Source organism: Vipera ursinii (assembly GCF_947247035.1).
Source record: "Vipera ursinii genome assembly, chromosome: 13".
In the NCBI taxonomy this organism is placed as follows: Eukaryota; Metazoa; Chordata; class Lepidosauria; order Squamata; family Viperidae; genus Vipera; species Vipera ursinii.
Genome location: NC_139526.1, coordinates 10059547 through 10073124, shown reverse-complemented (window position 1 = coordinate 10073124; position 13578 = coordinate 10059547). Strand labels below are relative to the sequence as shown.

Here is a 13578-nt window from a genome sequence, read left to right as displayed (position 1 = left end):
CAAGCTGAAGAGAAGGGCCAGTTTGGTGTAATGGTTAAAGGCATGGATTGGAAGCAGGGGGACTATAAATTCTAGTCCTGTTTTAGGCATGAAAGTCAGAATAAAAGAGTTGGAGGTGACCTTAGAGGTCTTCTAGTCCAACCCTGTTCAAATAGGAGAGCCTATACCAGGGGTAGGCAACCTCGGCTCTTTTATGACTCATGGACTTCAACTCCCAGAATTCCTGAGCCAGCCATGCTGGCTCAGGAATTCTGGGAGTTGAAGTCCATGAGTCATAAAAGAGCCAAGGTTGCCTACCCCTGGCCTATACCATTCCAGACAAATGGCTGTCCAGTCTCTTCTTGAAAACCTCCAGTGATGGAGCACCCACAACTTCTGAAGGCAAAGCTGTTCCACTGATTGTTTCCACTGTCAGGAAATTCCAGGTTGCTTCTCTCCTTGATTAGTTTCCATCCATTGCTTCTTTGTCCTGCCTTCAGGTGCTTTGGAGAATAAGTGGAGCCATTCTTCCTTGTGGTAACCCCTCAGAGTTAACATTTTGGGCCAGATATCCTCTCAGCCCTCGGAAGGATTTAATAGCAAACCTGGGCAATGTAAAAACTTAATAAAACAAAAGGCACATCTGAAAATGGTTAATTTTAATTGTTCACTGCTCAAAGTCATATCTGCTTAATGGGTGGCCGTATGAATCAACATACAGACATGACATTCTCACTCACTGGAATCCAGCCCATTTTTGTTTGGGAACACAGTTGCTTGTGATTTTCCCTCTGCCTCCAAAATGGCTGCGTGTCGAATGAATAATGGGCAAAATTTCAAATTAAGCATCAGATTACATACCCCCACTTTTCATTTTCTGTGAATGCCTACAGGACCCAGGGGAGTCGGGAAGCAATTTTGTAAATAAAGTGGATGCTAAAGGTCAATGCTATGCTGGATGGGCTTCCTACTAACAAATTAAATTCCCATTTTATTAAATCCTAATTAAAATTACCCTTAGAAAAATGTCTGAAGAGCATGTCTGTGTGTGCTCTGGAGCTCACGATCACTATATTTCTTATTCCCCAATTAAAAAAAAAACCCTACGTCGTTAGAGAAGATACGTTCTTCTCCTCAGTAGCTAGCATAGACAAACTAATAGTTCTACAAACCTCAGAGCTTGCCTGCAAAGCTCTAAGGCAGGGGTCTTCAAACTTGGCCCTTTTATGACTTGTAGACTTCAGAATTCCTCAGCCAGGCTGGCTGAGGAATTCTGGGAGTTGAAGTCCACAAGTCATAAAAGGGCCACGTTTGAAGACCACTGCTTGTGGACTTCAACTCCCAGAATTCCTCAGCCAGGCATGCTGGCTGAGGAATTCTGGGAGTTGAAGTCCACAAGTCGTAAGAGGGCCAAGTTTGAAGACCCCTGTTCTAAGGATTCGCAGAAGTTGTTCCTCTGTCCTTTGCATGCAAAAACATGTTGTAGGTCTTTCTCACATCTGTTTTCTCACTGATCAGCCTTATATAATCCTACATTTCAGTGACCATCATGAACTCTTGGTCCAAGTGTTTCCAGGATGTTAGCTTTGGGCTGAATTGCCTTCAAGATTCCAAAGTCAAATTGCCGAAGTCATCAAGAACCAGTTGGCAACTTTTAGATCAGGGCTTTTCAACCTTCTCACCCATTGTGCCACTTTTAGGATATGGCAACATCCTCCTCCTCCTCCTCCTCCTCCTCCTCCTCCTCCTCCTCCTCCTCCTCCTCCTCCTCCTCCTCCTCCTAGCAAAGTGTTAAAAACTTGATGACCAAATGATGAAGTACAGGTAGTCCTCGACTTACAACAGTTCACTTAGTGACTGTTCGAAGTTACAATGGCACTGAAAAAAGTGCCCCCCAAGCCACAGCCGAGCAAGACGCTTACCTGCCCGCCCGGCGGTGCTCTTCCTCCTGTCCGAGGTTTTCATTGTTGTGAGCATTTCTGTTGAGGATTGGCAGTGAGGGTGGGGTGGGGGGTGTTTGGTTTTTATTCCCCCCCCCCCCCCCCCGTCTGCTGGGTGGTTGCTTCACATGACCCTGGGCCACTGTGACCATCATAAATATGAATCAGTTGCCAAGCATCTGAATGTAAATCACCAGACCCTGGAGATGCTGCAACCTTCCAGCTGATCGGCGCTTCTTCTGGGCTCAGCAGAAGCGCCAGGATCAGCGCCAAGCTCCACCTGGAGCCTGGCGCTGATCCCGGCACTTCCGCTGAGCCCTGACAGCCCCGAAGAAGCGCTGATCCTGGCACTTCCGCTGAGCCCTGACAGCCCTGCAGCTCCAGCCCTCTCTCGCTCAGGCTTGTGCGGTGCTGCCACTGGTTCAGCTCGTTCCCCTCCCCCGCTACCACTTTTCTAGGATGGTCGTGTACCACCTGCCAGGTGTCAATGTACCACAGGTGGTACCTGTACCACTGGTTGAAAAGCCTTGTTTTAGATAAAAGGACTTAAATGTCCAGGATTCTGAATTCTTCCAGGAGCCTGCTGGCTGTAGGATTCTGAGAACTGAAGTCAATATATTTTGAAGTTCCTAAGGTTGAGACACACTGGAATAATGGATTAGCAGCTAGTCAAGGTCAGGGGTGGGCAATTAATTTTCATGAGAAACTGGGAGTGTTGTGCAGGGCCACTACCGCTGGATGTAGCCCATGAGCCATAAAATGCCCAGGTCTGCTCTAGATGTTACAATGAGGCCCAGGGAACTCAGGTCAAAATTGCCTAGAAGCCTAAAGAAAGCCCAGATTCAGAAGCTCCATTTGGCCGTGCCATTCCCAGGGACTGTCAAGGAGACCCACTCACATCGTCCAATGTACTAGGTGATAATCAGCTGTTTGCCCATCGTATGTTGGACTTGTACCTTGGGCTAAGCAAAAAGCTAAAGAAAGCTACATAATGGCTCTAGAGAATTAATAATAATAATAATAATAATAACAATAATAATAATGTTGGAAGGGACCTTGGAGGTCATCTACTCCAATCCCCTGCTCAGGCAGGAAACCCTATACCATTTTGGACAAATGGTTGTCCAGTCCCTTCTTAAAAACTTCCAGCGTTGGAGCATTCACCGCTTCTGGAGGCAGGTTGTTCCACTGGTTAATTGTTCTAACTGTCAGGAAGTTTCTCCTTAGTTCTAGGTTGTTTCTCTCTTTGGTTAGTTTCCATCCGTTGCTTCTTGTCTGCCCTCGGGTGTTTTGGAAAATAGCTTGACTTCCTCTTGCATTGTAATGTATGAGATTGGTGTACATTTGAAATGAAAATAAAGTTAATCTCTCTCTCTCTCTAAGTTCTCTAATCAAGGAGAGAAGCAACCCTAAATTAAGGAGAAATTAGTTTCCATCTATTGCTTCTTTCCTGCCTTCAGGTGCTTTGGAGAATAGCTTGACTCCCTCTTCTTTGGGGCAGCCCCTGAGATATTGGAACACTACTATCATGTCACCCCTCGCCCTTCTCTTCATTAAACTACACATACCCGCTCTGAAGATAAATGGGAAGGTAGAGACTCGGTGGTATATGAAGGAGAGAGAGAGAGAGAGAGAGAGAGAGACAGAGACAGAGAGAGAGAGAGATCAGTCAAGCAGTTGTTTGCTAATGCCATGTGCCCTCCATAAGTGTTTCAAAACAATTCAACAATCCCATGACAACTTTCCATCAGAAGCGGCCTTTATCACCCCAGTTAAAAAAATAAAATAAAAGCAGAACCATACAGAACACTTGCCACACAGTTCACAAAAATATTTACAGGGTTTTTCTTCCTGCTTCTCTTCTCTCCTTCTGGGGAGAAAATACAAGTTCGTTCTTGGCCACGTTTTATGGACTAGAGCAGGGGTAGGCAACTTTGGCTCTTTTATGACTTGTGGACTTCAACTCCCAGAATTTCTGAGCCAGCATGGGGGAACTACGGCCCTTTCATGACTTGTGGACTTCAACTCCCAGAATTCCTGAGCCAGCATGGCTCAAATTGGAAACCTCTCTCTTTCCCCTCAGCATAGCTGGCTCAGGAATGCTGGGAGTTGAAGTCCACGAGTCATAAAAGAGCCAAGGTTGCCTACCCCTGGACTAAAGGCTACCGATGGTTGTAAGAACAGTCTCTGATTCTTCTGCCTCGATATGTGGGTTCTTCAAAACTTGGAAGTGCACAGTTTCGAAAGGATTGAATGGTTACTCTCCCAAATCTGCATGTCAGGGGCTTGAGATGGGAGTTGGCGGTGTAGCATCCATGTGGTGGTCAACGGATCAGGTATGGACAACCCACAATGCCTCCAACAGATACTGTAGCAGAGGCAGACTCCATATCTACCTCAACTTTGCTTTCCTCCTGGATGGATGGTGGAATCCAGAAACTTACAGGAGAGCAACTTCAGACACCATGTTCTTGCTTCTCGGTTGGATTATTCAACTGTGCAAACTTTTGTCTGGATGTCTCATTGTTCTGCTTGCCTCTAGAATCCGTCTGTATTTTGATGGACTGAAGGTACAACTTCCAAACTTTGCTTACAGGGGAGAGAAGAGGAAGAGGACACAAACCCACCAACATAAACAGGGAATCAATGCTTAAGCAGAGGAAGGGGAGGCAGGACTGTCCCTGCGCAACAGTGCAAATACAAATTGTGCTTGTACAAAGACTAGAAAGGCCAGCATTCAGGGAACTGGTGACCCCACTTAGCAGAGGTTCCTTTCCCAGTAAGGGCAGTTAGTGATGGTAGGAAAATTGGCCACAAGGCATTATACTTTGATCCCATGGATGGACCTCCAGAAGGAACCTTTGCTGTAAGATCCCCAGCCATAAAGAGGCCATCAGCTGTCATGGGAATAAAGCTGATGGTTCAAGTTGCAGGGGTCTTCAAACCTGGTCATTTTATGACTTGTGGACTTCCAACTCCCAGAATTCCTCAGCCAGGCATGCTGGCTGAGGAATTCTGGGAGTTGAGGTCCACAAGTCATAAAAGGGCCATGTTTGAAGACCCTCTGCTCAAGAGGATGCATTTATAGGCCTGTATGGTATTGGAGAAGTCTCCCAGAGACCCAAGAGAATCCCACAAATTTAAGACACCTTAAATTGAAGATCTGGCTGTTGGGATTCTCAGGATCCACCTGAGAACTGGTAGTTAGCAAAGAATGACTTGAGTTCATGCTGCAGAAAAACTGGGAGAATCCTGCTTTTACTGCATTCTGAATCATTTTGGGACTACACCCTCTTGGTCAATGGGTTTCAGATGTTGGATGCAATTCTTTACCTGTAGCAGTTATTGGCAGACAGCAATATCACTTAGACTTATATACCGCTTCACAGCCCTCCTTAAGTGGTTTACAGAGTCAAATTGGCCCCAACCATCTGGGTCCTCATTTTACTGACCTTGGAAGGATGGAAGGCTGAGTCAACCTTGAGATCCATCAGAATTGAACTCCATGCTGTGGGCAGAGCTTGCCTGTGATACTGCCTTCTAACCACAGCACCAACAGGGCTCTTAATGCCAACGTGCAGTTGATCAACATGCAAAGAGAATTTAACATAGGGTGGGGTTTTTTTGCCTGCTTGAAACAGCAGGAAAGCATGTAGCCCAGGGGTGTCAAACTCAAATTTCATTGAGGGCCGCATCAGCATTGTGGTTGCCCTCAAGGGGCCGGGTGGGTATGGCCAGGGTGGGTGTGGCCTACTGGGTGGGTGTGGCCAGCTCTACATCGTTCGCATCAAGGGTGCCTATGGGGGCCTGGGCAGGAGTGGGACAGATCTGAGGGTCTCTGGCAGAAGGAGGGTCTCTGGGCCAGGGCCAAGCAGTGTGGGATGTTCCCTCACTGTTTCCAGGATGGCTTCGCGGGCCGCATGAAACCACTTCGCGGGCTGGATCCATCCCCTGGGCCTTGTGTTTGACATGCCTGATGTAGCCAAATGGCTTGCCAGTGTGCAATTAGCAAAGAAAAGCAAAAATGCCTTTTACCTTTGCTTTGCAATGGGGCCAGAGGAAAGGTAAATCGTTGGGTCCCACAAAACAGCCAGACTGAAGAAGCAATGGTTGGGGCGGCCCATCTTCCTTTGACATCCCCTTTTTCTCTGACAGTTTTCTCTTGTCTTGCAAACTGTAGGCTTCCACAAGGCGGCCGGGAATCCTTTCCAGAGGCCTCACCCAATCTCTTTTGCAACCAGGCTGTGAACTTCGATTGAAGTCCTCTGGGTTGCTTCATGAAACAATTGCACAGGGCTGGTGCTGCAAGAGGGCTATTCTGAAGTACCACTGTTAAAAGACGGTTTAATCAGAGCCATCTCTGTAAATTTAACACAGCTTTTAGCATCCGGATTATTTGTACTCCCTCTAGATGTGGATATAACCCAAATGTGGGGCACACAGACATAATTTAACAATTGCCTTTGCTCCAAGGAGGCTAGAACATGTGATGTAATGGGGAGTTAGCCTCCCCTCACCATAGATGTATTTCCAGGGTGGATCTTTTGGCATGGAATTTATGCTGACCAGCTTTCCATCTGCAACAGAGCAATGCCCAATGTTTTCCCCACACACACACACAGAGGGAGGAGACCCCAATTCATGTTAGTTGAGCTATGTAGGCTAGAAGGCCAAGCAATGGTCCAGGTATGCTCCCCCCCACCCCGGAAACCCTTTTGGTCCAAGGTAGCAAAGACAAGGCCAGGAATGTAATAGTGAAGGAGCTAGGAATAGACCAGAAGGCTTAAAGATGCTCCCAAAATTTGGGGATCCTCCAAGTTCTCCCAAGGCATCCACACAATTTAACAATGCATGAACTCCATCAACTGGAGTTCCCTCTGCTACCTTGCTGGATTACAAGGCAAAGTGTGGAATTAAAGAACATTTTTTAAAAAAGCAAAAAAACAAAAACAAAACAAGGACATTAGGGACGCCGGACCCACTTCCGTGGAAATGAACTAGGGAGCTCCTTTGCAAGGATGGGGACTCTGAACGTGAGGCAGTGGTTACTCCAGGTTGGAACGTTCCCGCAGGACGGGCAGTGAGAGCATTTCTGGAGCAGATTTTTTCCGCTGGCGGTCCTTGGGCACATGGAGGAACTCTGGGGCTTCTCCGCTGAGTGGTGTGGAGGGGGCACTGGAGGGGGCGCTCTGAGTGCTGGGGGGCAGGTGGACTTCGCTGATGGAGATGGTGGGCGTCATGATGCCCACAATATCATTGGTGGCCTGCTGGGTCTCCTTCTCGTATAAGCGGACTTCATCCATGGTCATACCTGTGGGGAGGAAGCACAGAAGAAGACATTGTGAGGACAGATGCACCACTATAGGCCCAGAGAAGATGACCCAGCTAGGGTTGGCTCGCTAGGAATAGGGAATAGAATAGAATAGAATAGAATAGAATAGAATAGAATAGAATAGAATAGAATAGAATAGAATAGAATAGAATAGAATAGAATAGAATAGAACAGAAAATATGGAATGGAATGGAATAGAATGGAATAGAATAGAATAGAAAATATGGAATGGAATGGAATGGAATGGAATGGAATGGAATGGAATGGAATGGAATGGAATAGAATAGAATAGAATACAGAGCAGAGCAGAGAATAGAATAGAATAGAATAGAATAGAATAGAATAGAATAGAATAGAATAGAATAGAATAGAATAGAATAGAATAGAATAGAACAGAACAGAAAATATGGAATGGAATGGAATAGAATGGAATAGAATAGAATAGAAAATATGGAATGGAATGGAATGGAATGGAATGGAATAGAATAGAATAGAATACAGAGCAGAGCAGAGAATAGAATAGAATAGAATAGAATAGAATAGAATAGAATAGAATAGAATAGAATAGAATAGAATAGAATGGAATAGAATAGAATAGAAAATATGGAATGGAATGGAATGGAATGGAATGGAATAGAATAGAATAGAATACAGAGCAGAGCAGAGAATAGAATAGAATAGAATAGAATAGAATAGAATAGAATAGAATAGAATAGAATAGAATAGAATAGAATAGAATAGAATAGAATAGAATAGAATAGAACAGAAAATATGGAATGGAATGGAATAGAATGGAATAGAATAGAATAGAAAATATGGAATGGAATGGAATGGAATGGAATGGAATGGAATGGAATGGAATGGAATAGAATAGAATAGAATACAGAGCAGAGCAGAGAATAGAATAGAATAGAATAGAATAGAATAGAATAGAATAGAATAGAATAGAATAGAATAGAATAGAATAGAATAGAATAGAATAGAAAATATGGAATGGAATGGAATGGAATGGAATGGAATGCAATAGAATAGAATAGAATACAGAGCAGAGCAGAGCAGAGAATAGAATAGAATAGAATAGAATAGAATAGAATAGAATAGAATAGAACAGAAAATATGGAATGGAATGGAATAGAATGGAATAGAATAGAATAGAAAATATGGAATGGAATGGAATGGAATGGAATGGAATGGAATGGAATGGAATAGAATAGAATAGAATACAGAGCAGAGCAGAGAATAGAATAGAATAGAATAGAATAGAATAGAATAGAATAGAATAGAATAGAATAGAATAGAAAATATGGAATGGAATGGAATGGAATGGAATGGAATGCAATAGAATAGAATAGAATACAGAGCAGAGCAGAGCAGAGAATAGAATAGAATAGAATAGAATAGAATAGAATAGAATAGAATAGAATAGAATAGAATAGAATAGAATAGAATAGAATAGAATAGAATAGAACAGAAAATATGGAATGGAATGGAATAGAATGGAATAGAATAGAATAGAAAATATGGAATGGAATGGAATGGAATGGAATGGAATAGAATAGAATAGAATACAGAGCAGAGCAGAGAATAGAATAGAATAGAATAGAATAGAATAGAATAGAATAGAATAGAATAGAATAGAATAGAATAGAATAGAATAGAATAGAATAGAAAATATGGAATGGAATGGAATGGAATGGAATGGAATGCAATAGAATAGAATAGAATACAGAGCAGAGCAGAGAATAGAATAGAATAGAATAGAATAGAATAGAATAGAATAGAATAGAATAGAATAGAATAGAATAGAATAGAATAGAACAGAAAATATGGAATGGAATGGAATAGAATGGAATAGAATAGAATAGAATACAGAGCAGAGCAGAGAATAGAATAGAATAGAACAGAACAGAACAGAACAGAATAGGGACCTTGGAGGTGTTCTAGTTCAAACCCCTGCTCAGGCAGGAAACCCTACACCATTTCAAATGATTGTCCAATGTCTTCTTAAAAATTTCCAATGTTGGAGCATTTACAACTTCTGGAGTCAAGTTGTTCCAAGAATGGTCGTAAAATGGGGCAAAATTCTCTTAACAACTGTCTTGTTTGGCACCCTGAAATTTTGGGCTCAATTGTGGTCATAAGTTGAGGAGTACTGATATCATGCAAAAGTAAAATATTCAGGCTGTATGCCTTATTATTATTATTACTATGATGATGATGATGCCTTGTTCTATTGTGCTAAAGAGTTGAAAGTCAATGCTTTTTCTTTCTTTTCCCTTTTACGCTACACTTTTTCCTCTTCCTTTTCTCCTCCCCTACTTTCTCATTACTTTCATTTTTCTTTTTGTGTTTGGATAAACTAATAAAATTTTGAAAAAAACAAAAAACCAAGAGTCAAGGCAATGATTCAACCCTTGAAAAATAAGAGGATCAGACTTATTATTAGATCAGAGAAAGAGTACAGAGAAGAGCAACAAAGATGATTAGAGGTCTGGAGGCTAAAACATATAAGGAATGGCTGCTGGAATTGGGTATGTCTAATTTAATGAAGAGAAGGACGAGGGGGGACATGATAGCAGTGCTCCAATTTCTCAGGGGTTGCACCAAAGAAGAGGGAGTCAAGCTATTCTCCAAAGCACCTGAAAGCAGGACAAGAAGCAATGGATGGAAACTAGTCAAGGAGAGAAGCAACCTGGAATTAAGGAGAAACTTCCTAGCAGTGAGGAAAATTGGAATTGGGTATGTGTAGTTTAACGAAGAGAAGGGTGAGGGGTGACATGATAGCAGTGTTCCAATATCTCAGGGGCTGCCCCAAAGAAGAGGGAGTCAAGCTATTCTCCAGAGCACCTGAAGGCAGGACAAGAAGCAACGGATGGAAACTTATCAAAGAGAGAAGCAACCTAGAACTAAGGAGAAACTTCCTGACAGTGAGAACAATTAACCAGTGGAACAACCTGCCTCCAGAAGTGGTGAATGCTCCAACACTGGAAGTTTTTAAGAAGAGACTGGACAGCCGTTTGTCTGAAATGGTATAAGGTTTCCTGCCTGAGCAGGGGGTTGGACTAGAAGACCTCCAAGGTCCCTTCCAACTTCTTCTTCTTCTTCTTCTTCTTCTTCTTCTTCTTCTTCTTCTTCTTCTTCTTCTTCTTCTTCTTCTTCTTCTTCTTCTTCTATTATTATTATTATCATCATCATCATCATCATCATCATCGAAGTGAGAGGTGGAGATGCCAGAATATAAATCTGGATTTCCCTCTGGAGAGAGCTTGCCTTTGAATAACCCCTCATTAAAATACTTTTTCAATCTCTCCTATTACATTATTAAAGTTGCCAAGAAGCCTTGATATCTAATCAGGTGACTGAGACAAAGTTTAATATCTATATTTTCTCAAATTACATACCTATTATGCGGAAACTGATGGCTGGAGAACGAAAATCAGTTTTCCGCGCCCTTCATATTGTTAAGAGCCTTTGGCATTAGGGAAAATAAATATGAGCCCCCTTTGCTCATGGATTAAAATTTTGGAATTACAAGTGATTTAAAAACAAATTGCTCATAAAAATAGAGCAGGTACAATTACAATGAGAGACAATAGTCTTCTGTTGAAACGTATCTACTTTCCCTGGAGTGGTTAATGCTGAAAATGCTTATTTTATGTTGCTGCATTTTCAATGACAGTTTTGCATTTTATGCTGTAAGCGGTCTCAAGAATAACCTTGCTAGGCTGCTTAACACATGAAATCTCATGTGTAGCAGGCTAGATTAAATATATTTATTCAGCACATACTGTCTAATTACATAACGCTTTGAGGATGGCGAAGCTGTTTCACCCATCTTGAGCTACCTTTCTTCGCAATTTTTAACAGTGAAAGATGTGGGAGGTAACTCACATCAACAGAAAGAATAATGCATCTCCCAAAAAAAGGAGATGATGTCTAAAGATATAAAAGTGAAACCTTTCAAGACGTTCCAAGTCAAAATCACGCAATTAGGGATGTGCAAAATAGTTCTTGAATTACCCGTTCCATCCAGGTTGGTAGGTTTTAATCAAAATATGCATATTTGAGCCAAGGAATAAAACACTGGGTTATTAAAGATATGGATGGACATGTGCTTTGGGAGGGAGGGTAAGTGAGTAGGGACAAATGGAAGCAAGCCAAGGAGGTTTGTTTTATTGCTTTGGATGGTGTGATGGGTGACATATAAATTTAATTATAAAGTTAGAAAGCTGGAGACTGTGAGTTCTAGTCCCGCCTTAGCCATAAAAGCCAGCTGGGTGACTTTGGGCCAATCACCAGGAGACTGTGAGTTCTAGTCCCGCCTTAGCCATAAAAGCCAGCTGGGTGACTTTGGGCCAATCACCAGGAGACTGTGAGTTCTAGTCCCGCCTTAGCCATGAAAGCCAGCTGGGTGACTTTGGGCCAATCACCAGGAGACTGTGAGTTCTAGTCCCGCCTTAGCCATGAAAGCCAGCTGGGTGACTTTGGGCCAATCACCAGGAGACTGTGAGTTCTAGTCCCGCCTTAGCCATGAAAGCCAGCTGGGTGACTTTGGGTCAGTCCCTCTTGCTCAGGCCAACCCACCTCACAGGGTTGTTGTTGTGGGGAAAATAGGAGGAGGAAGGTATGTTGGATATGTTTCTCATCTTGAGTTATTTATAACATAATAAAGGCAGGATGCAAATAAAAATGAATAAACATTGGCAGTGGCCAAATGAACTGGGGAGCAAGAGGATGTCACCCACTAACCACACTTTACTCATTCCATAAACTCAGTCTTTCGATTTATGTGTGTTTTGTCTCACTTGAAATCAAGAGTAACAATGTTCTGGGTTTTATTTTGGGTACACCAGAGCCCATCCATCTCTTTATTTGGGGGATCGAAGTGAACATTTACCATGCCTTGAGTAGCCCTATTTAACCCCAGCCACAGTTTCTCCCTTTCAACAAAAGAGTTTGAGAAGGTTAGCAAGTCACCCGAACACCGAGTGCAGAGAAGAGCAACAAAGATGATTGGGGGGCTAAAACATATGAAGAATAGTTGCAGGAATGTCTAGTCTAGTAAAAACAACTGGGTGACATGATAGCAGCGTTCCAATGTTTAAGGGGCTGCCACAAAGAAGGGGGTGTGTGTCAAACTATTTTCCAAAGCCCCAGAAGGCAAGACAAGAAGCAATGGATGTAAACTGAACAAAGAGAGACGCAACCTTGAACTAAGGAGAAATTCCTTAACAGTGAGGACAATTGACCAGTGGAACAACTTGCCTTCGGAAATTGTGAGTGCTCCATCACTGAAGTGTTTAAGAAGGGACTGGATGACCATTGGTCAAAAATGGGATAGGGTCTCCTGCTTGAGTGTGTGTGTGTGTGGGGTTAGACTAGAAGACCTCCAAGGCCCCTTTCAACTCTGTTATTCTGCATTCTGTATCCGCTTGGTCTTTTCCCAGTTTGATGAAGCGTGATTTGTGAACCCAGCCACTAAGAGGGCTGAGTTATTTTTTTTCCCCTCTCCCTGATCACGCTGTTTTAGGTGGGCACACCAACTTCTGAATCAGACTGGAGAGTTGTCCCAGATCAATCAGCCCCAGGCTTAAAAACGTAATCAGAGCTTTCTCCTGCGTGACAAAACTCTGTCAACCAGCAGGAGTTGTCAACTTGAAGCCAACCAAGGAAAAATCTTGCTAAGACGGGAGAGCCATCTGGAGCTTCAGTGGCTTGTTCGACCTCGGAGAAGACACTGCTTCGTTCTTCTGAAAAGTTGGAACCCCTGCTGCTTGGCAACCCTCCCACCTGCCTTCTTGCTTCTTACTAAGTGGTAGTGCTGGTGGTGGTAGTAAGAGGATCACAACTCCAAAAAGTCAGAGAAAGGAGATGCTCGGAGATGCATCCACGGGGACTTATGGAGAGAAACCCACCGTTGCTTTCAAGCTATGTGCCTTCAATGGCTGGCTGTACAATCGGGCAGGAGATGTTTGGAATCTGGGTGTGCGAAAAAGAAAGCTGGGTAAGCCTTTAGGGCCCTCGGGGACTCATCCCTGCTCTCTACACGCACACCTCGACTTGCCCCCTCAGTTGGGACCAGGATTTCTGTACCGCGATGGCCAGCTGGAGCCATGCACGCCAATCCCGGAGCCCTGGCTGAGCTCTGGCAGCACTGCCGCTTCAGCTCTCAACTCCGCTACCCTAAGAAAAGCGGTTGTTAAGTCAGTTTTAAGCCTTCCCAGTTTTACAACTTTTTTTTTTGCGATGGTTGTTAAGGGAATCATGAGGCGAACCTGGCTTCCTTGCTTGTTGAAAGCAGGCTGGGAAAGTTGCAAATGGCGATCA

The 13578-nt window shown here is 43.4% G+C and overlaps 1 protein-coding gene across 1 annotated transcript in view; it reads right to left on the bottom strand.

Moving 5' to 3' along the window:
- Positions 1-6964: 6964 nt before the first annotated feature.
- The window catches only part of LOC310646211 (cytoplasmic phosphatidylinositol transfer protein 1-like), a gene marked incomplete at both ends in the record, with an annotated part of 45009 nt that continues 38395 nt past the window's right edge, over positions 6965-13578 (bottom strand). Inside the window, one exon of the mRNA XM_083372471.1 lies at positions 6965-7230. Within this exon, the coding sequence (XP_083228597.1) occupies positions 6965-7230 (266 nt within the window). The remainder of the gene's footprint in view (positions 7231-13578) is intronic.